The 25,640-nt window shown below is 33.6% G+C and overlaps 5 protein-coding genes and 1 long non-coding RNA gene across 9 annotated transcripts in view; 4 read left to right on the top strand and 2 right to left on the bottom strand.

The window, feature by feature from the left end:
* LOC100179082 (intraflagellar transport protein 22 homolog) overlaps positions 1-1,513 on the bottom strand; it is a 2,611-nt gene extending 1,098 nt beyond the window's left edge. For 2 of the 4 annotated variants that reach the window (XR_003395944.1, XM_026834726.1), the window contains exons 1-2: positions 1,308-1,513; positions 1,087-1,250 (exon numbers count right to left, since the gene is read on the bottom strand). Coding sequence is in view for 2 of the 4 variants with exons in the window: in XM_026834726.1 (XP_026690527.1) it covers positions 1,087-1,250; positions 1,308-1,385 (242 nt within the window). In the remaining 2 variants the exon portion in view is untranslated. Of the gene's footprint in view, positions 1-273; positions 616-672; positions 846-1,086; positions 1,251-1,307 lie in introns of those variants that run through there. The other 2 variants (XR_003395943.1, XM_002125689.5) reach the window with 2 other exon arrangements.
* Positions 1,514-2,384: 871 nt separating this feature from the next.
* Positions 2,385-4,199, top strand: LOC100176002 (cathepsin B). Its single transcript, XM_002120271.5, has 7 exons — positions 2,385-2,606; positions 2,663-2,763; positions 2,816-2,909; positions 2,962-3,101; positions 3,215-3,345; positions 3,401-3,616; positions 3,676-4,199. The coding sequence occupies exons 1-7, from the start codon at positions 2,397-2,399 to the stop codon at positions 3,879-3,881; spliced, it is 1,098 nt and encodes a 365-aa protein (XP_002120307.3). The 5' UTR covers positions 2,385-2,396; the 3' UTR covers positions 3,882-4,199.
* LOC104265686 lies at positions 4,122-6,153 on the bottom strand. The gene is made up of 2 exons (XR_717248.3): positions 5,915-6,153; positions 4,122-4,456 (listed from the first exon to the last, which is right to left on the bottom strand). It is a non-coding gene; the product is annotated as an uncharacterized LOC104265686 (long non-coding RNA).
* A 3,069-nt stretch (positions 6,154-9,222) lies between these two features.
* On the top strand, positions 9,223-10,445 carry LOC113474223. The gene is made up of 5 exons (XM_026834420.1): positions 9,223-9,452; positions 9,517-9,692; positions 9,760-9,924; positions 9,998-10,108; positions 10,175-10,445. The coding sequence occupies exons 1-5, from the start codon at positions 9,371-9,373 to the stop codon at positions 10,376-10,378; spliced, it is 738 nt and encodes a 245-aa protein (XP_026690221.1). The 5' UTR covers positions 9,223-9,370; the 3' UTR covers positions 10,379-10,445.
* Positions 10,446-11,073: 628 nt separating this feature from the next.
* Positions 11,074-12,792, top strand: LOC100186200. The gene is made up of 5 exons (XM_026834419.1): positions 11,074-11,230; positions 11,610-11,788; positions 11,942-12,103; positions 12,196-12,306; positions 12,402-12,792. Exons 1-5 carry the CDS (start codon positions 11,149-11,151, stop codon positions 12,612-12,614), a joined length of 747 nt encoding a protein of 248 aa, XP_026690220.1. The 5' UTR covers positions 11,074-11,148; the 3' UTR covers positions 12,615-12,792.
* An 839-nt stretch (positions 12,793-13,631) lies between these two features.
* On the top strand, positions 13,632-24,323 carry LOC100186976 (voltage-dependent calcium channel subunit alpha-2/delta-1). The gene is made up of 24 exons (XM_002126127.4): positions 13,632-13,809; positions 14,232-14,316; positions 14,390-14,500; positions 14,875-14,934; positions 15,023-15,272; positions 16,034-16,233; positions 16,359-16,571; positions 16,631-16,846; positions 17,173-17,345; positions 17,435-17,624; positions 18,008-18,079; positions 18,137-18,202; positions 18,413-18,546; positions 18,755-18,895; positions 18,945-19,045; positions 19,101-19,282; positions 19,493-19,687; positions 19,927-20,058; positions 20,116-20,160; positions 21,651-21,894; positions 22,113-22,332; positions 22,488-22,646; positions 23,673-23,721; positions 23,785-24,323. The coding sequence occupies exons 1-24, from the start codon at positions 13,736-13,738 to the stop codon at positions 23,875-23,877; spliced, it is 3,405 nt and encodes a 1,134-aa protein (XP_002126163.2). The 5' UTR covers positions 13,632-13,735; the 3' UTR covers positions 23,878-24,323.
* Positions 24,324-25,640: the final 1,317 nt, after the last annotated feature.

Here is a 25,640-nt window from a genome sequence, read left to right as displayed (position 1 = left end):
TTATCATAATATAACATATCTAATATCCTATAGAATAGAAATGTAAATGGGATTTTAGCAATTTAAAAGAACATACCAACAAAAAATCAAAATTTGTGTACCGATAGAAATGCTCAAATGTAAACAACGGATCAGCTCCCGAAAAAAATAGCAAAACATATTTGTAATTAAGTAAAAAAATGGAACTCAGACTCTATTATGTTTTAGTTTTTTGATTGTATGAAGCTTTATACTTACTGTTGCTCACACACCACTTTTCTTGTATTTTTTTAAAAAGTTGTTTATTTTACCTTTGATGATACTTTTATATTGCATTTGAACATCTCTTACCAAATACAAATTTTCGTTTTTCATTGGTATGCCCCTTTAACCTACACAGTTTAAAGTTTAAGAGTAAGTTAAATGTTTGTTACTCGAGTTTAATGTATCCTTACCAAGTTCAAGTTTTCAGCCCAGATTAAAAATGAACATGTAGTTACAGATAACCACACATCAATTTATTATATCAAGTTCTTCTCTTTCTTGTGATGCAGATAATTTATTAAAAACTTTCTTTAAAAAATCTTTAAAGTTGTCCATAACTTCTCCTGGGTGTTTTTCCAAGTTAACTTCATACTATTAATTATCAAAACAATTATTTTTTGTTCTAAATTAAATCATTATAAATCTTACATTTAATACAGATGGTAGTGGAGAGGTTACTGTAGTTGATTCTCTCCCTTTACTGTTAGCAAACAACATGCATTGCATCTCTTTTAATCCGTTACTTGTGATGAAATAATTGAATAAAGTCTCTACGGCCGGGCTTGGCTCTTTGATGAGCGGGTCATAGACAATGATCACCCCTAATATAGTATGAATGCAACTTGCTTTATTCTGGCATGGCCGGAAAACAGGTCATCGTAACACGCTTGTTCTGTTTGATACACATACTAGTTTGGAACAATTACAGTTAAGTATCTTCCAAAGACACGTACGCACACAACGGTAAGAGCCACAAGCTTTTAACCCATAATGTATGGATAAGAGGCGGGTAGGTTAAAATAAAATCTACAATATTGGTTAATAAAGCAATAAATTAAAATACCATCTGCTTGAGAAGCCATTGCAGGCCAGCATGTTTCAAAGCTTTCACTTCCGCTGCAGTCCCATAACTCGACATCGACATTCAGGCTATTGCCGAGTGATGTTTCAAACTCAAGAATTCTCACCCCAATCGTTGGACGATATTTACTGTTCAAAATATCAGTCTGCAACAAGAAAAGATGTTCAATAAGATACTACGTAACGAAACAACAATTTCAAACCTGATCTGATAAAAAATTTGCTACCACAGATTTCCCGACGCCGCATGGTCCTACTAATAAAATTTTGGCTTTTGACATCTTGCAACTATTCACAATTCCGTCTCAGGAATTTCAAACTTAGCGTTAGCAACCCCAAGGTGATCCTAGAATACAGATATTACAGCGGCCATTTTCGATACCTTCCACTGGTGCCACTATAACCTAAAATTTGGGCAATGTAGTACCCCAGCGGTACCGATTCTAAAACAAAAATTAAAATTCAAAAAATATTAATTTTTTATACTAATGTTCGTCATGATAACATATTTATAGATTTTTCTCCCGATAGGCCTACACAGCTTTAAATATGTTATAGCGCTACGTAATAACATAGCCTAAACATGAAAAAAATAAAACATAATCTTTTTTTCTCCTAAAAAAATACAACATAATTTTTTTTCTTTAAAAAAAGTGCGTGTAAGTCCATGTCACGACAAGATATTTACGATTCTTTGATAGTTTTTCAGACTACTGTCGAAATTAAGGTTTAGCAGTTGATTTGATGTGTAACGATGGTATAATATTAATTTGTTCTAAATTCACTGAAGTCTTTAAATTGTATAGAATCGCATGATTGTACCGCGCCATATGCTGTGGTAGCCGACCAACCATTGTGTTTATGTTTTAATTGCTACGCCCTGTCGCAATTTCCATGTGTGTGTATGTAAGAAAATGCCTTATCTTCGTCTTGCGTTTATTTCTCCGTTTTGTTATTAAATTAAGTCAAACAACTGTTGATGCTGGGTGCTAGTCATTACGTTACGTTAGACAAAGTTTGGGATCGAGTGCGAGAGGAGACCAATCTCATTAGACTATTCCCAACAATTTTAGGGTTGGGAATGGTCTAATGCCATTTTACGTACAGATAGATCTCCAAACAGTCCTTGCAATTGTAATTGATTCTGTTGAGCTACCAGTTATAGCCAGGGTTGTATCCGCTGTTTTCATTCATGTCAATCCCCCTAATTTACGTGCTCAAAATGCCAAATGTATTTAGTGGGATATCTATTGTTAAACAAACATTCGTGATACAGTCTTGTGACTTTGTTAATGATGTCACGAGTGCACGAACATAACAAAGCAAAGTTGCAGCGTTCGCTCAGTTTGCTTTTACTGATTGATAATACTTTTTCAGTTCTTAACATGAAGCTTTTAGTTCTTTTAAGTGCATTTGTTTTATCTGAATGTTACGTTATTTCCAAAGAAGACAATTTCAATGCAATTGTTAAAACTGTAAATAAAGCAAATACAACTTGGAAGGTAACTACATTCCGTACGGAACTAATTCGACCCAAAAATCTTTAATTTATTTATAGGCTTCCCTAAACTTTGATCCAACTTATTATGTTCCTGAAGATCTGAAATTGTTATGTGGGGTAAAGGAAGATAAGCATGGATATTCCAAACTTGAAACCAGGTAATATCATGTTTTATATTTAAAGTAAATGGTATTAACTTGATTTTTGTAGCTACCACAATTTGGAAGGAATTAAAATTCCAAACCAGTTTGATTCAAGAAAGCAGTGGCCCCATTGTCCCTCTATATCTTATATACGAGATCAGGTAAATATTTATAGTATTGGATTAAATCAGAGAAACTAACCGCATAATGCAGGGCTCATGTGGTTCATGTTGGGCATTTGGAGCAGTTGAAGCAATGTCAGATCGTTATTGTATTCGTAGTAATGGAAAAATTCAAGTTGAAATATCTGCAGAGGATTTATTGAGTTGTTGTGGTTTTGAGTGTGGTGATGGGTATGTATTTTATCAAATAAAAACCAAACCCTCTTATTGTTACAGTGGGATCAGAAAGGCACAAATTAAATCCCTCTCTAACCCTAAATACAGCATTAACATATTGTTATTAGATGTAATGGGGGATTTCCTGGAAGTGCTTGGAAATACTGGAACAGTGACGGTTTAGTTACTGGTGGTTTATATGGAAGTAAGACAGGCTGTTTGCCGTACCAGATCAAACCATGTGAACATCATGTCCCTGGTATGCCTTGTTAATGGCTGTTATTTTTTTGTTTTGTTTAATTGTGGTGGTTTAGGTGATCGGCCAAAGTGTTCAGAAGGTGGAGGCACTCCCAGCTGTGTTTCAAAATGTAAAGGCAACACAACTATCCATTATAACCAGGATAAACATTATGGCCTCTCATCTTATGCGGTGGGGTCTGATCCAACTCAGATCCAAACAGAGATAATGACACATGGACCAGTAGAAGGGGCATTTACTGTATATGCTGACTTTCCTACTTATAAATCTGGTAACTTTTTTAATAGTTTGGCTTTACATTTAATATTGTAATATATATGGTGATTTCAGGTGTTTACAAACATGTAACTGGTGGTGTTCTTGGTGGACATGCGATTAGAATACTTGGATGGGGCAGTGAGAATGGTGTAGCATACTGGTTGGTTGCTAACAGCTGGAACACTGACTGGGGAGACAAAGGATATTTTAAAATTTTAAGAGGATCCGATGAATGTGGGATTGAATCATCAGTGGTGGCTGGAATTCCTCAAATATGATCAAAGAGATTAACTATACAAAATTATTTGTAAATTCCTTAAATATATGAACTTTGCATTTATAGTTACCAATATAAAACAATTTTGTATACATGATCACTGATTTACATTTATTCCTGTAACATTTTCATTACGAATGACAACATACAATAAAATAATATTAAATATATGTAAGCTTCAATGATCACCACACCCATCCCATCAAATTTGCATTTATAGTTACCAATATAAACAATTTTGTATACATGATCACTGATTTACATTTATTCCTGTAACATTTTCAATACGAATGACAACATACAATAAAATAATATTAAATATATGTGAGCTTTAATAATCACCACACCCATCCCATCAAATATATTTCGCCTCTTGTTAATGTTGGACCCATCAGTGGGTTAAGTTGTGACATGTAAGTTATGAACCAATGTAACCAGCAGCACACGGCAGTTAATACAATCATGGTTTGATAAACTCCACGATTTGGACCTTTGGGAAGTATAAAAGGTCCCACTCCTCCAATTAGCGCCCAGATCAATGTAACAATACCAATTGTTATCCATGCACCGATCATTCTGGAAAGGTGGTATATATTTAAAACTCAGTTTTGTTAAATAGTAAAACTTAAAATCTGGATGATATAACCGTAGAGGCTACATGAAAATTTTCATATTTACAATCAAGTGCACATCTCATTAAAGCTAACATGAGAAGCAATGAATTTCATCATACACAACACAATGAGACCACATACCTATTATTTTACAAAGCACAAAACCTAAATTTATTAAAATGTTAAACCTTTTCTTGACTATTTTAAAGTATTAATCATGTTTTTTGGACAAATTCCATGAATAGGCAAGATGTACAGACTAACCTTCAACTATGTGTTTGGCGATTGCTATAATATTGGCTATTGCATAAAATAATTTTAAAAAAGTAGCCAAAAGATTATGGACACAGTACAAGACAGCTTGACTTGCGCCTCAATATTTCTCGTGCATTTTTAAAGTTAATTTTCAAAACTAACCCTGAAGTTTTTTTTCCAAACCAAATAATATAGCGGCTACCGGCTATCTATGAGAACAGTTTGAGATCAAGGAATTTTTAGAGGTCATCAGACATCAGTAATACCACCAAGTGGTCAGTGTTTCCAGTTTGAATTGTTGAATTAAAACATAAATTATAAACCTTTTTTTTGTAATAATCCATATATACAAGAAAAACTACATTAACAATTCTAAACTATTTTTGACCATTATTATATGAATTCTAGATCTTGCAACCAGTGTAATTCACAAAATGCGTCATTTTGTATAGTCTTTATAAAACAGTGTTTCACTAGTCCATAATTCAAGTAATCCCATGACTGTGTTTAATAGTTTTGTTTACTTAAACAGAAATGTTAATTCTGCTCATTGTTAAAAGTATTAAATGGTATTAATGAGACAAACTATTTACCCAAATTTATATACATATTTTTTATTTTAAACTATATATATATATTAAAATAAAATCACACTTTTGTACACAAAGATTAGGCGAAATTAAATTGATCACATTTGTGTTTAACTGTGTCATAAATAAAGTTACTTAAGTTAGTTAAACCAGTTGCTTCACAGCCTGCAAATAATTTCAAGTTTGTTTGCCACTGGTCTAAGTACCAAGCGAATATCATGGAGACGTAAGAAACACCAGCGACAATATTACAGTTAAACTCCCCACAAAATTTTATAAATGAACTCTGCACCCTCTAGAGAAAAAGCTAGCGTGTTAAGCCTTATATTATTCGGAAGTGTATTAATTGGTTATAATAAGACAAATAACCTGTATTTAAACAAAATCACACTTTTGTTCACAACTCTGTAAAAATTGGGCGTAGAAATAAATTTTAGGTATTGTTAGATTAGTATTTATCATTTATGTAAAGAATAATTCAATAACACTCATTATGACATGCCTGACTTCAATTTAAAATTTGGCAAAAGTTTAATTCACAAATTTGGCACAAATAAGTTAAGTAAAACACTAACCTTTTCTTTAAATAGACAACACAGAAGTAACCAGAGCTCCACAGGTTCGCCAAACTGCAATCCAAAATGAAACAACAAATGGCCTTGGCAGTTTTATAGACAGAATAAATGAAATAGAAACTCCTTTATGTCCTACCTCCGCAGTTTACTTTTTCGCGTTGTCTTCTACGGTGTAAAGCTCAGTGCCTACAGCCTATGATTAGCCCTTGTGAAAGAAATATGGACCGGTAATTATGGTTAAAAACAGCCCTGTTACCTTTAAATGCAGGATTATAAGTTTGTGTTGTTTCTTACTAGAATTAACAAAAAGATAATGAGCAAAAGGCACAAAAACAAAACTGTAGGGTGTAACAAGAAGGACTAACGAGGAACAAGCTGTCACGCTTACTAAATCAAGAACACAGAAGTAAGAAAAAAGAGTGGAATGCGCAACTGCCCAAGCTGTGATACATTCTTTTTTCTATTCGCGTGACCGCCAACTCCGTCCCCATTTTCCTTGGTCTCCATTGTAAAAGATAGGCGCACAGTGATTTTAGATGTTTATTTAAAAAACTACACCAACTATTTCAGTTTATAAGGCTAATTTGGTAGGTTAACACCTACAGTTTAACGCTTGTTTAGGAAATTTTATTGATTATTAAATTAAATTAAAAACGTTCAAACAAACGAATTGTTGGAAATATATATATATATGTACATATGGAAATAGGTATGTTTCTTTATACATTTAACTTAAGTAAAATAAACGAGGAAAAAATACATAAAACGCCTTGGATCCTATTGACTACAATAGTCAACGGAAACCCGCGAAAGAGAGAGAGTGTATCACCTCTCTCATTTACCGACATTGGAGATGCGCGTTCTACTCTTTTTTATTTCTGTGGTTAAGAACCATAGGCAATGGCATTTCTATGGCTCTGACTAAATTCATGTGATTCATGGATATCGAGTTTGTGTTTTTATTTGTTTGTAATATTGCTCGAGTTGCAATACTGCTACACAGTTTTAGGGGTCTTTACAACCATATAACACAGTGCAAAGTGGAAAAAAATTAGTGCTTTTTTTTGTATTTATCAAGTCGGGTACCAGAAATAAGCGTAACATGTCAGGTAATGGTACTATACCCGATGTTGTGATATATTCACTCCGAATGATATATTTGTACCGGGAGCTATTGCGCATGCGCCAAGACGTTACTGCTCATGCGAAGTAGGTCGGAATAAATACAAAGACCTCCCGGTCCAAATTTATTGCGACTCCCACGGCCTACTAGAGATACGCCTTATTATTTTATCCGACGCACGCTCCTTCGTTATCTCGCTTCCTTGTCGCCTTTTACACCTAGCTTACACCTTTTTGCTTTCCTCTGTTTGTCCAGCGTGCCTCTCCCGTTCTGTTGTTTTTAATGTTCGTAGATGCAGGTGTTTGTGTTCCTTGGTTTTCTCCATTCCATTACTTTGCTATAATTTTATACGCTTCTTTTGCAGAGACTGACGATGCCCTTTAGGCGAAATATATTTCTCTATTACTACTAGTGGTTGGACTTGGTTTTTGTTGGTTACGTTTTCGTAGCACCAGATCATTACTGTATTTCACTATACTAGAATCGTTCAACTATATGTACATCAGATCAGGGTCAGATTCGTGGAATTTATTACAAGTCAATATATATACACATGACATTTTATGCTACCCTTTTGTACTGATGCACCCCGGGCCAACGTCTCTAGGCATATTTTGCACACCGGTTGAGGAGCACTGCTGTAGCGATTAAAAAAGTCACATTTTACTTAACGTATATACTAACACTTTTCTCAAACAGGATGCCCTGCATACCATACTTGTCTTGTCCATTGTAAAATTACCTGAAAAAATAGGCTTTTGGGTGGTAATTTATTAGCTTCAATCTTTAAACTAATCTTCTTTAGGGCCGACTCCCCACATTGTACGGGTTGAATGTTTTTTATTTAATTTTATACATTGTATCTGCTGTAGGGTTTAACAGTCACGCATTTTATTGAGCACGGTAGTGGTCATATAGATCCTTTTTCGTCGAACAGTTGTTCTTGGCTTTGTTGTTGTTGTTGTTGCTGATAGGGCGATTTTTTTCCGCACTTATCCTAATTCTCAATTCTAGCATTTTTCTTTAATCTCTTGATTGAAATCAAATCGTAATATATATTTATAATTTTTAGACTAAATTTTCAGATTTAAATCCGCACAATTAGCGTGTGTGCACCGAAGCGTAGACGAGTGCTCTTTTCTTATCGTTATCTTCTGTATAAACACCGCGTCTCTCGTTTCTTCGCTCTTTTAGTTTACCGCTCGCAGTAAATCATTATGCAGCCGCCACAATATGAATAATATTAACTTCTAACATTACCTGTACTGCGTGATTACGGTTTATCCAAATTCTCAAAAACAAACGTCTTTAAGCGACGACAAGTTTAACTAGTGTAAGTTTACAAGTCAACATATGGTGCAGGAGTTGTACAAAGCGTATTTACACATATTCTTTACCAATCTTTCAACCCTTGTACGTCTTAAGTTTAATGAGTTATAATACACGAATAAAAATTCTATTTACTGCCCCACAGCCACCAATGGCGACTGAAACCCGCTATGTTGGTTACTTTTGATTTGTTTTTGATCGATCTCAGCCGACCATTGTAGCGATAGGGTTAATTAATACTATGCTAATTAGTTTATACCGTGCGCATGCATTAGATCTGTGTGATCTCTTGTTTATTCATTTATTCGTTCTTTTGGCAGTATGTGCTTCAGTGTTCTATCTTCCCCACACTACTAAATACTTATATGACGGTTTGGGGTGATGCCACGAGTTAATAATATTTTAATTTTATTAATTAACAACAATTCAAAAAATGTATCAAACACACACAAAACTGCGGCAGTGTGTAACATGCTACCTTTAGTACGTTATTGTATAAAGAATTGGTAATGTTCGGACGACGATGGTTATTGTTACAGTGTCAACAGAAATATTGTATCTTAAAAATGCAGATTTATAATACCTTAGACTAGAGGCAATTAGAATAAAATGTATTGCCGCATTGTTGTGTTCGTTCAATACCTACAACAACAGCAACCGCCTTCGTCGCACACTTTGTTGGACCGTAAGAATAGCTGTCGCCCAAAATGGAAAGTTTGACATATATTAGTAAGTAATAATACTTTTAATGCCTATATTAATGTATTTTACATACTGCTGATCGCAAAGCGCGAAAAAAGGGTGAGTAAAACTATGCTTATTATAAACGTTCACATTCATTAGAGCTGTGCTTTCTTGTGTTGTCTACCTCGATGAAAAAGGAGCGAATCAGCACGACTTTGTTTGTGTTCCGCATGAGTGAACTCAGTCCGCTTTGCTTTTCTTACATTCAACCAAATACTCTACCAGCTGGTAGCTTGTCGGTTGATGATAGTTGAGTTACGATGAAAGTTATATGTGCTGGAGCGCCGAAAACCGGAACTAAATCAATTGCCCAAGCTTTACGTTTGTTAGGATATGACACAGGTCTGTTTAGTTGTATGTATAGCGCTACAAATATACTTACAGCATATCTGATTGATTTGTTTAGTCTATGACGTAGAAGAAGCAACCGAATTCGCATTCGAAGAATGGGAAAACATTTTCTTTAAAAAGGTGCAAACGTTTAATGATGTTATGAAAACATATTGTAAAGTAGATGCTGTGGTGGACGTCCCGCATTCACTCTTTTTTGATGAATTTCTAAAGAAATGGCCTGACGCGAAGGTTAGTTATACGTCACAGCCATGATGAATGCATTTTAAAATCGTAACGACACGTTTTATCCACGTAGGTGATATTAATGTTACGCAACAATGAGGAAGATTGGTTTAAAAGTTTCGAAGGGATGGTAAATCGTGCGTCAAAAGAACATGGTCACGTGGTTTGGTTTACACCGCTTTCTGCTGCCCTCAGACGGATGTTAAAATGGCAGGAGAAACTCTTTTTGATTGCGTTTGTATGTCGGTTTTATGTTATATTCTACTTAAAAACTTTCCATGTTAAGTAATCACCCTACAAATAACTTAAAGGGTGGATTTGAACCACATTCAATAGTTTGGAAGTCGTGGTATCGCCGGCACAACGCATATGTTCGAGAAACAGTGCCATCCAATCAATTGCTCGAGTATAAAGTTACTGAGGTTGGTTATTTGTTGTTAGTTGTTTGAAAGTCTGCTTGATTTTCGCCATTTTATTTCGTTTTTTAGGGTTGGAAGCCTCTGTGTGAATTTTTGAACAGAGACATTCCGGATGAAGAATTTCCGTTTGAAAACAAAGCGGGAATCCCACGAAATATAGCAACAAAGATGATGGAAGACACCTGGATTGCAAAGCGAGTGAAATATGAAATAAAACGAAGCATGATAATTCTTTCGCTAGTTGTCGCTGTGGGATTGTATTGTTTCTTTTAAAATTAACAAAAATATAAATCGTTAATAATTTAAGTCCTCATTTGTTTAAAATATAACGTAAAAAAGATCCACGCTTCATTGCAAACTTTGACGTCACTTGTACGGTTCAAATACGACGCTTCGTGGTGCTGCGTTTGAATGAGATCGACCTCAGTTATATTGGCTTGGATTGGTTGAAAGCAGGTTTCAGAACTCGCGGATAAGTTTTACCTACGTGCGTTTGTTTTTGTAACGATTAATTGTCCAGATATTGAAATACCGGTAAGCTCGTATATCATAAGGCCTAGCAAGGCGATTATGGTTTTTTGATGTTCTGAAGATAATTATAACCCCCTTCGGGCGTGTTGATGTTAACAGTTGTGAGAAATTCAAATCATTTTTTTACATAATTTTGTGTAAAATCTGTTTCAATTTAACGAAGCTGGTAAATTAATTGCACTAAGTTTTCGTGTAGTTTTGCCCAAGGCGGAAATAACTAAACGCGTCAGGTATTTATGATTTTAAGATTCCTTATGCCCTACGTTAAATATCTATATTTTTTTAAAGAAATTTAAATAGAAAGAGTGTTTATTTCACCACAATGCCATCTGTGTCGTCACTCTTATCTTGACGCGCCCGTTCATTGTTTGACACTCGCGCGTGACGTCGTTACGGAATTTAGCAAACACGCGATCAATTATATCTGTGAATCGCAGCTCCGAACACGGACCGCTTTATTCGGTGGCTTTGTTTACCTACGAGGTTAGTTCCAGTTTTAACAAGTGCGCAGAATGAAGGTAATTTGTGCTGGTGCTGCTAAAACTGGAACCAAGTCGATGGCGAGAGCGCTACGGTTGCTTGGATATAACTCAGGTTTAATATTTTTGTTTTAATCATATATGCTAAAATATTTTAAACACGTTTGATTAAAGAATAACCATAGGGTTTAATTTGATATTCTTATATTTGCATTAGCCCTTATCCGATTTACTTATCGACCACTGTAAGTCAAAAGAATTTGAAACAAACCGTTTTTACATATAGTTTTCACATTTGTTACGATTTAAAAAAATGAATTTTTATTACTCACGTTCAACTTGTACCAAAACAGAGAGGAATCTATAATTATAGTGGAAACATGCAGATAATCCTAGCATGGTAACGCGTGACAAGTGTACCAATCAGGCACAGCTACGTCATAATCGCTTAAAAGGAGGAAGAATGTTATAATCGCACTCTCTATTAATTTTAGTTTTCGACATCGAAGAAGCAATTGAATTTGCTTTTAAAGAATGGGAAGATATATGGGAGGGGAGAACCCCTGACATGGGACCGATGCTGGATTCTGTATACGCTGACGTTGATGCAGTCGTTGACTTGCCCCATTCGTATTTCTTTGATAAATTCTTGGAACGGTGGCCTAAATCAAAGGCAAGTATAAAGTATGTTTCTACTTTTTGTGATGAAAAAATAAAACTCGTACCTCGACCATTAGTCTTGTTATTTACATACGTTACTACTTTCTTATATTTTTTAATAAACAATATAAACTGACCAATAGTGACGTCATAAGTCGTTTTTCAGGTGATATTAATGACACGTGATGAAGACGCCTGGTTTACAAGTTATAAGAATATGGTGGAAAAAGCGCAAAAGAATTATTGCATATTGCTCATATTCTATTATTTATCACCCTGCATAAAACGTATGGCGGATTGGTACCTCAAACTGTCCGAAATTACTGTGGTAAGGCTTGATTACTGAAATACCGGATAATACATTCTAATTATAACTCACATATGAGTCACGGTTATTCAAATGTATTGATAATGTTAAAGGGGAGCGGAAAACCGGAACCATTTTTATGGAAAACTTGGCTTCGACGACACAATGCTTATGTAAGAGTCACCGTTCCACGTGATCAACTTTTGGAATTCGATGTGAAAGAGGTGACGTCATTGTTTAAAAGAACCTGAAAAACATACTTGCAAAAGTTAAAACAAAATATTCATTTACATTTATGTGATGGAAATCTGCGTTTTAGGGTTGGGAACCACTATGTACGTTTCTTAACCTAGAAATCCCCGATGAGGAATTTCCCTGCGAGAATAAAGCTGGACAATCACATGACGTCACAGATCGTATGATGCAAGATACTTGGATAGCTAAGCAAATGGCAGCAGAAGTTAAACTGATAGTCGCCACTGTGGCTCTATCTATCGCTGTCATTATTGCGTTAGCGTTCTATTTCAAATGAGTAATTTAAACGTAAACCACATAAACCTCCTACTGAGCTGTATTTCAATCCCGACTCACAACAACATATAAGTTCCGGAAATTACCGATTATTAGCATGTTATTGTGAGGGATTCGTTTTGTTATTGTATATTCCGTGTAAATAAAATCTCATTTCATGTAAATGGTTCTAAAATATATATGTCAACTGTGTGGATTTTTGCAGAATTTTTAGATGCAATACATAGGGTAAAATTACGCTACCACCTTGATTGTGAAAAAGTTTATTACTTAATCCATAGCCTACTAGAGATATACCTCTAGTTATCTAGTAGTACGTGCTTAACCACATTCATAGAACGTCAACCTGCAATAACGTTTAAATATTTTAAATTTAAATTAAAGGTATACCCTAACGGCCTAACCCTAACCCATAACGAATTCACCAATTGGAAAAATCTAGATCGCGTATTACTCGGGTCTGGGAACACTATACGAACAGCTGTAAGCATCCAGTCAGTCAGTCAGTCAGTGAGTGAGTGAGTGAGTGAGGCAAACAGTACGCATGTACTGTAGGGCTGTAGGCCACCCGTTTCTGTTAGTGTAGGGTGCCGGTCAACTGTCTTAAATTTGGACGGTTACTTTCGTCGCAAAGAAATAAATTAATCTCAAAGAATGTGTTATGACCAAAATTTTGTTTAATAAATAACCGCTTAACTCGTTTTATTACTGTTTTTTTTGGCACTAGTGAAGAATCTTCTGGTACAAAACAGAATAGGCTGTTGAAAGTGTTAGAGGTTGAAGGTTAAGAGGTTAGTGGTCATAGGGATTAGTAGTTAGGGGTTATTAGTTAGCAAATACGGTGGTGGAAAGATTCGTCAATCGTCACTAGCACCATTTCCCCACTCCTATAATCTTTTCTATAAGAATTTAGTAACAGCTATAGTTGACTTCTGGTTTAAAACCTAAAACAACTGAGATTGTTTTTTATTTTGCACTGCTTGCATTTGCGTACCTTATGTTTAATCTATAACTCATAACCACACTACACCTCTAAAGGGCAGTGTGCTGTAGTATTGTATAGATATACCATACTTTCAGGAAGTAAAATGTTCTAAATTTTAATGGAAATGATTTAAAACAATGAAGTTTGTCATAATCTTTGTGGTGGCAATTACTTTGTTCCAAAAGTGTCATTCCACCTCCACATTACTCTGGTAAATAAGTTTGTAAATTTTTGTTGATAAACAAAATTAAAAGTTGTAGTTTTCCTTTAAAACTGCAAGCAGTTGCAGATATCACAAACTTTGTTGGGCAAAAATTTAACATGGGTTCACTGTACAAGAAATGATTGCTTGAATGAATGAATAAATGAAAATGATTGTGTTACAATTTAGCTTATTACTTAAACATTTAATGTGGATAGGCACAGATCTGTCTGTTCCAAATTGTTGTGCGGGATAACAACAAATGTGAACAATTTACATGTGAAAAAGTTCCATAATTTATTTTTCGGAGCTTTAAAGAATTTTTGCCTAGTAGAGTTTACTTGAAAACCGCTATTTATTTCAGTCCTGAGTTAAATTATTTGTATGAGTAAAAGTGGTGAGGCTTCCTTTATTCAACATTTGTTTACTAGGTTGGACGAGTTGACAAAAAGATATGCTCAACAAATCAATGTTGGTATGGTTGAAAATGAAACTTTATTAAGTCAACTGAAACTGGTTTGTTGTTTTACTTTGTATTACTTTGTTTTACCAGCAAATTTTGCATAAAGTATTTTATTTTTAATTTTAGGTTTATGAATCCTATCATCCTGTTATTAAAAGAATTGAACCTTCCAACATTTTGAAACTTAAGTTAGAAAGTTTACAGGAAATACTAAAACAAGCTGAAACGACAATAATGGTAAGTTTACATGCAGCTAGTATGTGCAAGATGTGTTCTGCAAAGCGGGCTTCAGTGTGGCCAGAACTTAATCAAATTATGATTTTTTTAAAAATATATTTATATGTATAATTATATTTTAAATTCCACAATGTAAAATTCGTTTTCAACATACGGTAATAATTCTAACATTGATTTACTTAGGCAACTTTTTATATGCCTGGTATATGTTTATAACTTTTTTTTTACTTTTATACAAATTTTGATCGATTTAGCTCAGTCTTTGTTTGTGAACAACTTAATTCAATGTTTGTGGTTGTTTAAACACTTTACATTGAGTTTTGAGGACTGTATATAGGTGAGCGGTGCTAAACACAAATTCTCCTGTTGTTCAGGATATTGCTGCTGAAGGTGAAGAAATCAAACGCTCGTTCAATAATTCAATACGTCTAACGGTTAGTATTTTGAAATATTACATATTGTCAATAATAATATGAAATAAACAATGCAAAGCAGATTTAAAGAAATAATTTGTAATATTAGAATCAAGACATCCGCTTCTACAATAAAGAGTCAAATGATTCTGTTTTGTTCAATGAATTGGTAAAACAAAACCAATCAAAGTTTTATTTCAATGCGAAATGTAATTGTGGTCTACAACTGCCGGAGGGATATCTACCTGAAGATTGCTACCAACCACCAGGTGGCTTTGAAAGAAGTGAGCTATTCCTTGGACAAAATGTTTCTTTACATACGAGTGCTGTTCATATCCCGCTTGAAGTTTACAATGAAGGTAATATGATCATTTTTAACTGGGATTTGTTTATCTGGTCTTTCTTTAAAGTGGCTTAATAGTAAAACCACACTTAAGCAAAGATACTTTGAAGTCTAATACATTTTATATGCGAACTGTTGTTTCATGTGTATATAATGGAATAGATATAATGTATTGTTTTGAACACACCAGTTGTGAAAGTTCAGTAAAGCAAATCAATACACCATGCCTGACATCATATGATATAGGTTAACATCAATTATGCAATACAAGCTCATTTGAGCAGAAAATAAGTTTCGCTTAGTTCAGTTTTTCTTTATTGTTTAGAAAGTAAGCCTTGTTTTTTCTTAAATAAGAATTGTTTTTTTACATTTACTTGAATATTATTTATTAAAGATGGTTTGTTGACAATTAACATAACTTTAATTAGCATTGGTAGTTTTTTTCACATAATTATGTATATTTATACATTATATGGCACCATCTTTCATCTTATTACTTTATTTGTGTGTCTGTGTTTTATGATACACTGTTTTCATGTTTTTTACTTAAACGGAACTCAGTTATCTATTTGTTTGGTAACTGCTTTTATGGTGGGCGATGCAATTAATCAAACAAAGAAGTGTTATGTATTTTAAATACAGACCAGGAATTATATTTTCGAATGCCATCAACCCTTCACCCATTACTGCACTTGGTTAATCAGAGCATTTGCACCACTTTTAACCAATGCGAAAGTATTGTACACTGTATTCGGAATTTAATGTAAATCTGTGTAGGATGGCAAGTGTTGAATGACATTGCATGGACGCAAAATCTTGACATGAAATTTAAAGAAAAACTTTGTTCATCTGGTACTCGGTGGATGTTCGTTGGAACTAATACTGGAGTGTTTCGCTACTTTCCAGCCAAGCCGTGGAACACACAATGTTTGTATCATGATCTCCATGACGTCACAAAAGTCTCCTGGTTTGTTAAGGTATAATGATACCCAATATCCGGATTTAAGAAATAAATAAAAGTGTAGACAAAAATAAAACAAAATTAGCCTAAAAAGAATACGTAAGTTATATATAAACTTATAATTCGTTTTTATTGTTGCAGGGCATGACCTCTCCAAAGGATGTTCTAATTATGATAGATACAAGTGGAAGTATCATTGGAATAACATTAAGCCTGATACAAACATCTGTTAAAAAATTAATGTCAACTTTAACAGAAAACGATTTTTTTAACATTTTTGTTTTCAATAACGAACCTAAATTCTTGCAACCATCGTGTCCGAACCTCATGCAAGCAACTCCCAAACATAAACAGGTAGCTTGAAGTAATGTGGTGAAGTAGGTAAAAATATAAAGCATTTGTCCAACTTATAGATGGCAGCGGGATGGTTAAGTAATTTAACAGTTCATAACTCATCTGCGTTTGAGAAAGGCTTTGATTTTGCGTTCGAAATTCTCACCCAATCAAATTCTTTAAACACGACACATCGGCCAATAAGAGCAGGTTGCAACTCAGCCATCCTCCTGTTCACTGATGGTGGGGCAGCTTACCCCAGTCAAGTGTTCAAGAAGTGGAATCTTGACAAAGAGGTGTTACTTTACTGTTTACAAATATTCCATGAATATTTTATTAAGTATAATACACTGTAGCTTAAACACTAAAATCCAGTAACCTGTATAAACATTTCATATTTATTAGATGTTGATAATCAGTAGTTCTAAACATTTTATCCTCACAGAACCTTTGTTGATTTTCTTGGTAGCTGTAAAACTGATTGTATACAGTTAGCTTTGTAAAAACGTTCTTTTTAAAAATTCGACAACCACATTTTCAACGCATATGTATACTCTTTTTGTTAAAATCTTCAAAATTATAAAATCATTTTTCTGAGTTTATTAACTGAGTTTATTATAAGGTGCGAGTATTTACATACTCAGTGGGAAAACCATTTTCAAGTACAACAACTTTAAAACAAATGGCGTGCAACAATCGTGGTGAATTTACGGCGATACCTTCATATAGCGCCACCAATCTACAAACAAGAAAATACCTTTCCAAACTTGGACGTCCACTTGCGTTTAATCAAAAGTTTGTATTTGTTATACAATTAGAGTTTAGAAAATATAATGTATTCCTACTTTGCTATTAAAAAAAAACATTTCATATCTATTTATCAGGAAAACTAATAAATGGACTTTACCATATATTGATCATATTGGGAGTATCGGGTCGGTAATGACCGTAACAAGGCCAATATATGAAGATTATATTGATGATGTCACTGCTGAAAGAAAGTTAGCAGTCTCTGCTATTGTAGGGACAGATATTTTACACGATGATGTACAGCAAGCACTTGATGTATCAGAGGTGATAGCTTTCAATTATTTTGAAACTGGTAAAATATTTATGATGTCATAAAGTGTTTCAACAATCAATACAATCAACATTAAGTGGATTAGTGTGGAGTCATAAATTAAATGATGGTTCAATAAAGTGGTTCACTTTTATTAAAGTAGATCCAATTTAACCACCCCTACCTTATTTAATTTAATTATTTTTTTCATGTGGTTATGTACAATTCTTATCAATATATTAATTAAATTGATTTTAATTAGTAACAACATACTGTAAGAGGTTTTACTCGCCAGCATTCCCCCCCACTCATCATTTATTTAATATTAGTGTTTTATCGTGATCCAGCAGGTAAGTAAGTTTATAATAGTTATTTTCTGATAAACAACTTTTCACAGTTTGGATCAAATGTTTATTCATTTGGAGTTGACAACAATGGATTCCTGTTCCATCACCCAAAGCTAAAACAGGTGTTACTGGTTTTCTTTAAATTGCCTTGTCATTATAATATTGTTGTGTCATCATAGGGTCGACTTAATGATCCAGTGACAGTGGATATTTCAGATGTTGCCATAGCGACCAATATAACTCAGGTAATAAACTGTTGCTGCTTATATTTTTGCTATATGCCCCTAATATAAATCTAAAATCGCTTATCCGGTAAATTCGTTTTCTTTTAAAAGTTTCACAACTGGTTTAGAACTTCTAAAACTATGACCTGAATAAGATTTGTCAGAAAAGCTGTGTCTAATTTATATCACTGGTATCCAAATTATTTGTTTCAAAATATTTGTAAACAACAGATAAGGAAGAAAATGATTAAAAGAATAACAGAAGATTTCCATGTGATTGACATGTTGGTGTCCATGGACGGACAACATATTAATAATGAAGAATCAATTTATTCAATCTCACCTGTTCAAGATTCATTGTTTAGGTAAGTCTGACACAGATTGTTTATGATATAGTTGTTAAACTTGATGGTGTGTAAAGTTGTTGGGATTGTGGAAGGTTTATTGGTGAATGTGGCAACTGAATATGCATTCTTCTGGTTTGTGGGTTAACAACGGTGAAAGTGTCTTGAATTATTGATTAACCTATGCTCTATGACATCACACACTTCATTGATCTTTGCTTCACTCTAGTGGTGGAATATCCTTTCCTCTTCGTCAATTGAATCAATTGGATTCAGGTGCAGTTGTTGAACAACGAAGGATTACTTTTGAATCAATTCTATTCAATGAAACAAACATCAAAAGTTTTGTTTACGGCTTGCAATGCATCAAGTAATGACCGTGCTAAGCTTTGAACAATTTATGAGTTCATATTTTACAGAATCCCAGCAGATCAAACCTGTCGTTCAACCAATCAAATAACCAAGGTTTCAGCAGATATTTTAATGTCTGATGTTACCCGAGAGACTTTATGTGCTGAAGGTTAAACATTAAATTTCATTAAATTTGAAAATTACATCAAAATGAAATAATACAGGTGAAGTGAGCAAGTCACGCTTCGATGATCTTCTACTTCATGGTTCAGTGACTCGAAGATTAGCGATTTCGTATTGGAAGAATCATTTTACCGATTCCCAAACTGTGCTGTCTGTGTTCGTTGCTTCGGATTCACTTCCCTCAGTCATGCGTGTCAAACATATCTCATCTTCCTATCACAAGGTTTTCAACTTTTTTTCTTATTTTATATTTCACTTACTTGTGTTACCTACTGATATAATTTTCTAAGTTCTAGTCCCCATCAATTCAAATATAAAACACAGGAGTTTGGCACTTGTGGATAAGAAATAGGCTACATGGATAATTTGTATATTTAAATGTCACAATACCCTCGTTCACATGTTTATTAAATTTATGCAAAACCATGTATAGGAAATCGAAGAACTCCTTTCTGAGCCAACATCGAAAGATTTTTTTAAACGTTCGTTACACGTTGATCCCCCTTTCACCACCTACACAATCATGAAACTTGTAACTATGTCCATGGATGATGTGACAACCACACCTTCAAGCAGCACAGCAGCCGTGTTTAACATGACCACCCCTTTTACCATCACACAGACAAATGTAAGATAACTTATTAAACAACTTTGACCTCACAACTGTTAGTGGGCGTATTTGTTCTTGGGCAGAACACTTTATAGCAATTGCTTCTACAAGATAAAAGTACAAGTTAAAAGTGGTATTTTGCAAGCCAACATTAGTTGTAAAAAACAGAACACTCATCTTATAATGACCTTTGTTGCCACATTAGGATAAACAAGTTACATTCATTCAACTAATATTGTTGAATGTTGTGTTTGCAGTCACAACACGTGATTGTTGCATCGCAAGCCCTTCGTATACCAACTACACCACATATAGTTCCAGCTGTAACAGGTGCTGTGCTTGACCATGAACTACTCAAGCAACAACTATTTAACATCTCTTCACAACAGGTGCATGTTAGTAATGGATATAAATAGATCACATAAATGACAGAGATTATATTTCAGTGCATCGGTCAAAACTGTGATTGGTCGTATAACTGTTGGGCACAGGTTAGTCATATACACCATTTATGTTGTAATATACTAAAACATGTAAATTTGATTACTAGTATATGTCATATAGCAGCTATTTATATAAATAGGTATAGTACAATGGGGGAAGGACACTTAAGCACATATTGCCAAATATTTCCAAAATCAAAATAGAGGTTTTTTGGTAATACCACGAATTAGTAGCATTATTCCTTTATTAATTGACACCAATTTAATAAAATATAATAAATCGCACGAGGAGTTATTTAACTTTCCGCACAACAAGTGAAATTTTACAAACTCGAAAACACACAGGATAAGATGGGACAGTTTAAAATCTTGTTAATTTTGATTATTAAGTGTATTTATAAATATAATATACGTAAATAACAGGAAATAATACTGTACCCTTTGAAAATTAAGTCTAAACATTCTTTTTCTTGCCCTACCCCGACTTACTGCTATAGTTTTTAACATGTTACCTATACATTATATTATTGCATAACAATTGGCATTGTTTGAACGACAATGGGTAATGTTCGAACATCAATGGATAAATATTGTATCCAACAAATGTATATGAACTTGTAATAACAAAAAATTGATTACAATTATTGATGAAGTTTTTATTTTTGCTTCAAATTTGGTATTACTAATCTGTTTTTGGCACAAGCTACTTCTTATAAATTATCACCAAGTGCAAATGACCAAATTTCGAATATATTTTCAAAATATAATATTTTTATTATATCAGTATCTTATAGTTGAATATCCCCTGAGGTATAAATTACTAAATTAAAAGCAAATCTTTAAAAGTTTGGCAATGAAAACATACAAAACTACAATGTGGGGGAAGATGGGACTCTAAATTGAAATATATTTACATTAGCAGTATTCTACAACTTGTAGTTAACCTACCGAGTTTAACAGGCTGTGCTAGTTTCTTTGCCATGTAAACTTCATATATGTAATGTTAAACCAATATTTTTTTGTTGATTTTATCTCAAATTAAAGTCGTATTGACCCCTGCCTATTTTCTTTATGCTTATATCTCAGTGTTTTTTTACAAAACTAAAACTAGTTTTATCAGACAAAATCAAACTGTAAGAAATATTCAAGGTTGTTTTATGAAGCTATGAAACTAGTTTAATCGTTCGCACACACAAACTAAAAAAATCATTGGCTTTACTATGATTTAGCGAGCATTAAAAAAAAAGCACCTTACTATTTCGTATTTTTTTACCTGTTCAAAGTATACTGTTTCTATTTTACATATTTTTTAAAATTTAAAAACAGTAATCAGCTTTGACGGGCGTTTTATAAAGTCGTGATAATACTGTCGAATAATTCTGTAACCTTTTTTTCCGGATTATCATTAAATGGGAGTCCGTAAAAAGAAAATTAAAAAAGAGTCTCGTCTGACAAAGTGTCCCATCTTCCCCCACCCTACTATATCATATATAACATCGTTTCAATTTATGTAAACTATTGACTAAGGATTTTTACAGGAGAGAATGTGTGTTGTTCTTGATGATGGTGGATTGTTAATGATCACCAATCAGGATCAACATTCAACAAGAGTTGGACAATTCTTCGGTTTAATTGATGGTGACCTAATGAAAGCACTGGTGCGTGACAGAGTTTACGCTCAAGTTCAAATAGATGACCACCAGATGGTGTGCAAAAGTGATGCAGTTGATGGAAATGCAGCAGCAAGAAATTATGTTTTTATCACCAATATACTAAAAATATGTAAGAATGGCTTGTGGTTTATAATAAAATTATTTCCACCGGTACTTTCTTCCATCAAGTGTTTTAAACACCATTTTACTGATGTGTAATTTTGCTATGACAAAGTATATATATGCTAATATGGCTTACTCTAGTAACATGTGATGTAAAGATTTGTTTACCATATGCAAAGCAAATATGTTTATTCCTTATACCTCAATGAAGTATTTTTTTTGCAGTTAAGTGGTTAGCATCGAGCATATGGTTTGTCTTACAAACCTTTGTATACATCACAATTACATCTGCATCAGCACTAACAACGGTTGAGTTCAATTTCAATGAAATTACAACACCAAGTGTTGAATTGCAGCATTGCATAGTTCGAAAAACTATTTTTCACTTTGGAAATCAAGTATTTCCACAGGAGGGGAGTGTTGAGTGCCTAGAACATTGGAACAGGTAAATTACTCCACAATTTGTTTTCACTCACTAATTGAAAACAAAACATTAAAGTTGACGGTTTGGAGTTTTGTAGATAGGGGGTTGGAGTCTGATGGCTATTGTTCAGACTTAATACATTTGGGGTTGAGACAAGCTGCCAAATCTTGTTACAGGACCTATCAAGCTTCAAGGATTCCAAACTCCAATTTAATAATGGTGGTGGTGGATACAGGAGCACAATGCTGTGATGAAAATAACTTCTGCTTTCAACCAATTCAACCTGAAGAACTTCATTTTGAAGTTCGAGATGAAATACCTTGTAGTAAGAACAGGTACTTGCATGCTCATTAAGTGTAATTAGGAATTAATACCAAAATCTGAAGGGAGGTTCAACTAATCAAGTAAATTTGATGAGACGATTACAAACTGAATGTGTACTACCACTTATAAAACAGAATTGGCAGTTATACAACTAATCAAAACTAAAGTGGCGTACCAACAAAAATTGAAAAAATGTACATAGATAGAAATGCTACCACCAAAGTTTCCAAAGACGAAATAACTTTTATAAATAATCTTGTGAAATCAAATTTTATTTCAATTTTGGTATAAAAAATATTTGTGAATGCTTATTTGTGAATGCAGATAAAAGTTACAATAGAAACTTTATTATGTTTTTTTAAATTTTCAAATGAACCTATAAGGCATTCCAGAATATGCTGTCTCAGCAATTCTTCAAACTTAATTATTAAAACGAAAAACTGATTTTTTTTATAAAGAAAATGATACAGTAGGTACCAGTGAGACATAATGAACATTTTAATATTTATTTATTTGTTCAATATAAAATGTGTGAAAATTAACTAATCGGGGAAAAAAGTTTTTGAGTCAGCCGAGTATGTAGCTATGTTAAATAGATAAACTAAACTAAACACAATAAAATCTATGTTTTACTTTTTATATATATTCACAAAGAAGAAGCATTTATTGTATTCAATCTGAAATAAAATTTAAGTTAAAAAAAGTAGTTTAAAACTAGAAACGGTCAAAGTTGAGTGACGCTTGTTCTTATAATCTTATGCATTGTAGCGCTGCTGACTTTTTTTTATTCTTTGAATTTGTGGGTTGAATTTGCGGTTTTAAAACTTTCTTTTAAAAGCCATTTCGTTGTTTAAAACTTTGTTGTTACCCTTTCATAACATTTGTGCATTTCTATCTATACACAAATTTCCTTTTTTTATTGGTATGTCTCTTTAAATAAGGAAACAATTAGAGGTGCACTTAACATACACATAAAAGTTTTTTGGGTTTATCGTTAATTTCATTATCGTTCTGCTTTTAAAAACATTTAAAAACAGGTATCGAGCTCCACCGAGTGAATGTTTTGATGTAAAAAGTCTTCCTGAGGTAAATACTTTGTTGGTTGAAAATAACTCCTGATACTTTATAATAATGATTGTTACATCACAGAATCAAGATACTGAATGCAGTTCCTGTCATATACAACCAAATGTTGTCATGCAATTGATATTTATGCTATTTCTTGCTTTAATTCTCAAATAATCATTTTTTTAAACTGTTAATAAGGGATGGTAATAGTTTTATGTTTTTTTTTATTTTTTAGCTTCTACTAAAAGCTTATAAAAGCCTTAACATGCAGTGTTTTACCACAATGCAGTACAATAAGACTGTCTGTAATTGTCTTCCCTTGTTACCGCTTGAGGAAGCGCTGCTAACACACGATACACAAATGTTGGTGCTGGTTTAACGGTGCAAGTATTACATCATAATCTTAAACCGATTGTGCCTTTGATTGCTTTGCACTGTGTTGTAATATAATTACCATTCTCTGCGGATAGGTAGGCACTCGATTCATATCATGTGTTAAAGTTTCACCATTAAATGTCGTTTCAACTGCATGAAATTTTGCACAATCTTTTCTGTTAATAAAATTATGCTTTGGAATGTTATAACAATTGTTAGTAGAATAACAGATCTTTTTTCGTTGAGCAGTTGTTCTTGTCATTTCATTTTCACATCCAATTTATCACATCTCCCATTTAAAATCAAATCGTTTATTTAAATTGTAGAGTGGAATAAGATCGGCCCCATAGGCATATGTTGCCCAATATTTCAAAAATTATAATATAAAGTAGGATAGGGGAAAACGGGTCTGAAGCAAAGACGGATCTTATTTTTAAACACACTTTTAAAGGTAGCTTACCTATTTGATATTAGACAAAAACAAAAAAAAGTGTACGACAAAGGCGGTTACTGTTGTTAAGTATTAAAATTCGATGTTAAACAAATACAACATTTTTTCAACGACTTAAAAAGGCATAATAATAATATGCTTATTTTAAATGCCGCTCAATGATAATGAAACTACCAAAATTTTATTGGTTGCAAAAAAACAATCCAGTATCGTAGTTAAATAAAACGAGGTAAAATATTTCGTACGGTTTAAATTTGTCTCATAAAATTTGGTTTAGTTTTGTCAGAAATACTGAGGTGTGTAGATGAATAAAGTAGGTAGGGGTCACAATAATTGTTAATAAATGTTCTAAAAATATACCCATTGTTCTTCGCTCAATACGATTCTTTATACTATAACTGTTAGTATACCCATGGCGTACTAAAGATATAGTACAATGGGGGAAGACGGGACACTTGAGAGAACTTTAGTAAGCCGTGTTATAACATACTATAGGTATCATGTTAAAACTATAGCAGTAGGGCAAAAAACGACTCCTGTATTTTAATATGTTGGCCTAACGTTTAAAGCGTCTGCTGGGAGCAGATAATAATACTTATATTTGTATCTTCGATTTCGGTTGCAAAGGTTTTCTGAAATATAAATAATAACAGTAGCAGCACTGTGGTCGGAAGGAAGCGGCGCAGATGCGGTTCCCGGATTCCACCTGCCGTACTCCGCTATGAACCATTCGGCCTTCACGTGTCCCGTGCTCGTATAACTGCACCCCGCTTAACAGAAATCCGACTCCTTTATATAGAACAGTACGACTCCACAACATGTCCATGTCACAGAAATAAAAAAGAGTAGAACGCGCAACTGCCAAAACCGTGATATAGTAGGGTGGGGGAAGATGGGACACCTTTTCGTTCTGTTTTCTCGCCCCATTTGGTAGTAAACAAAGAACATTCAAAGAATTATAAAACTATATCCTCACGGCTCCCATAGACCATTGTTAATTGTTTAAAACAAGATCAGGATATTTGGATATTATGTGCTAAAGGTGTCCCATATTCCCTCACCCTACTATAAGTATTCTTTTTTCTATTCACGTGACCGGCAACTCTGTCCC

This window comes from Ciona intestinalis, chromosome 5 (genome assembly GCF_000224145.3).
Source record: "Ciona intestinalis chromosome 5, KH, whole genome shotgun sequence".
NCBI classification, from domain to species: domain Eukaryota; kingdom Metazoa; phylum Chordata; class Ascidiacea; order Phlebobranchia; family Cionidae; genus Ciona; species Ciona intestinalis.
Note: the sequence above shows the minus strand (reverse complement) of the source record. Positions and strands in the feature narration are given on the sequence as shown.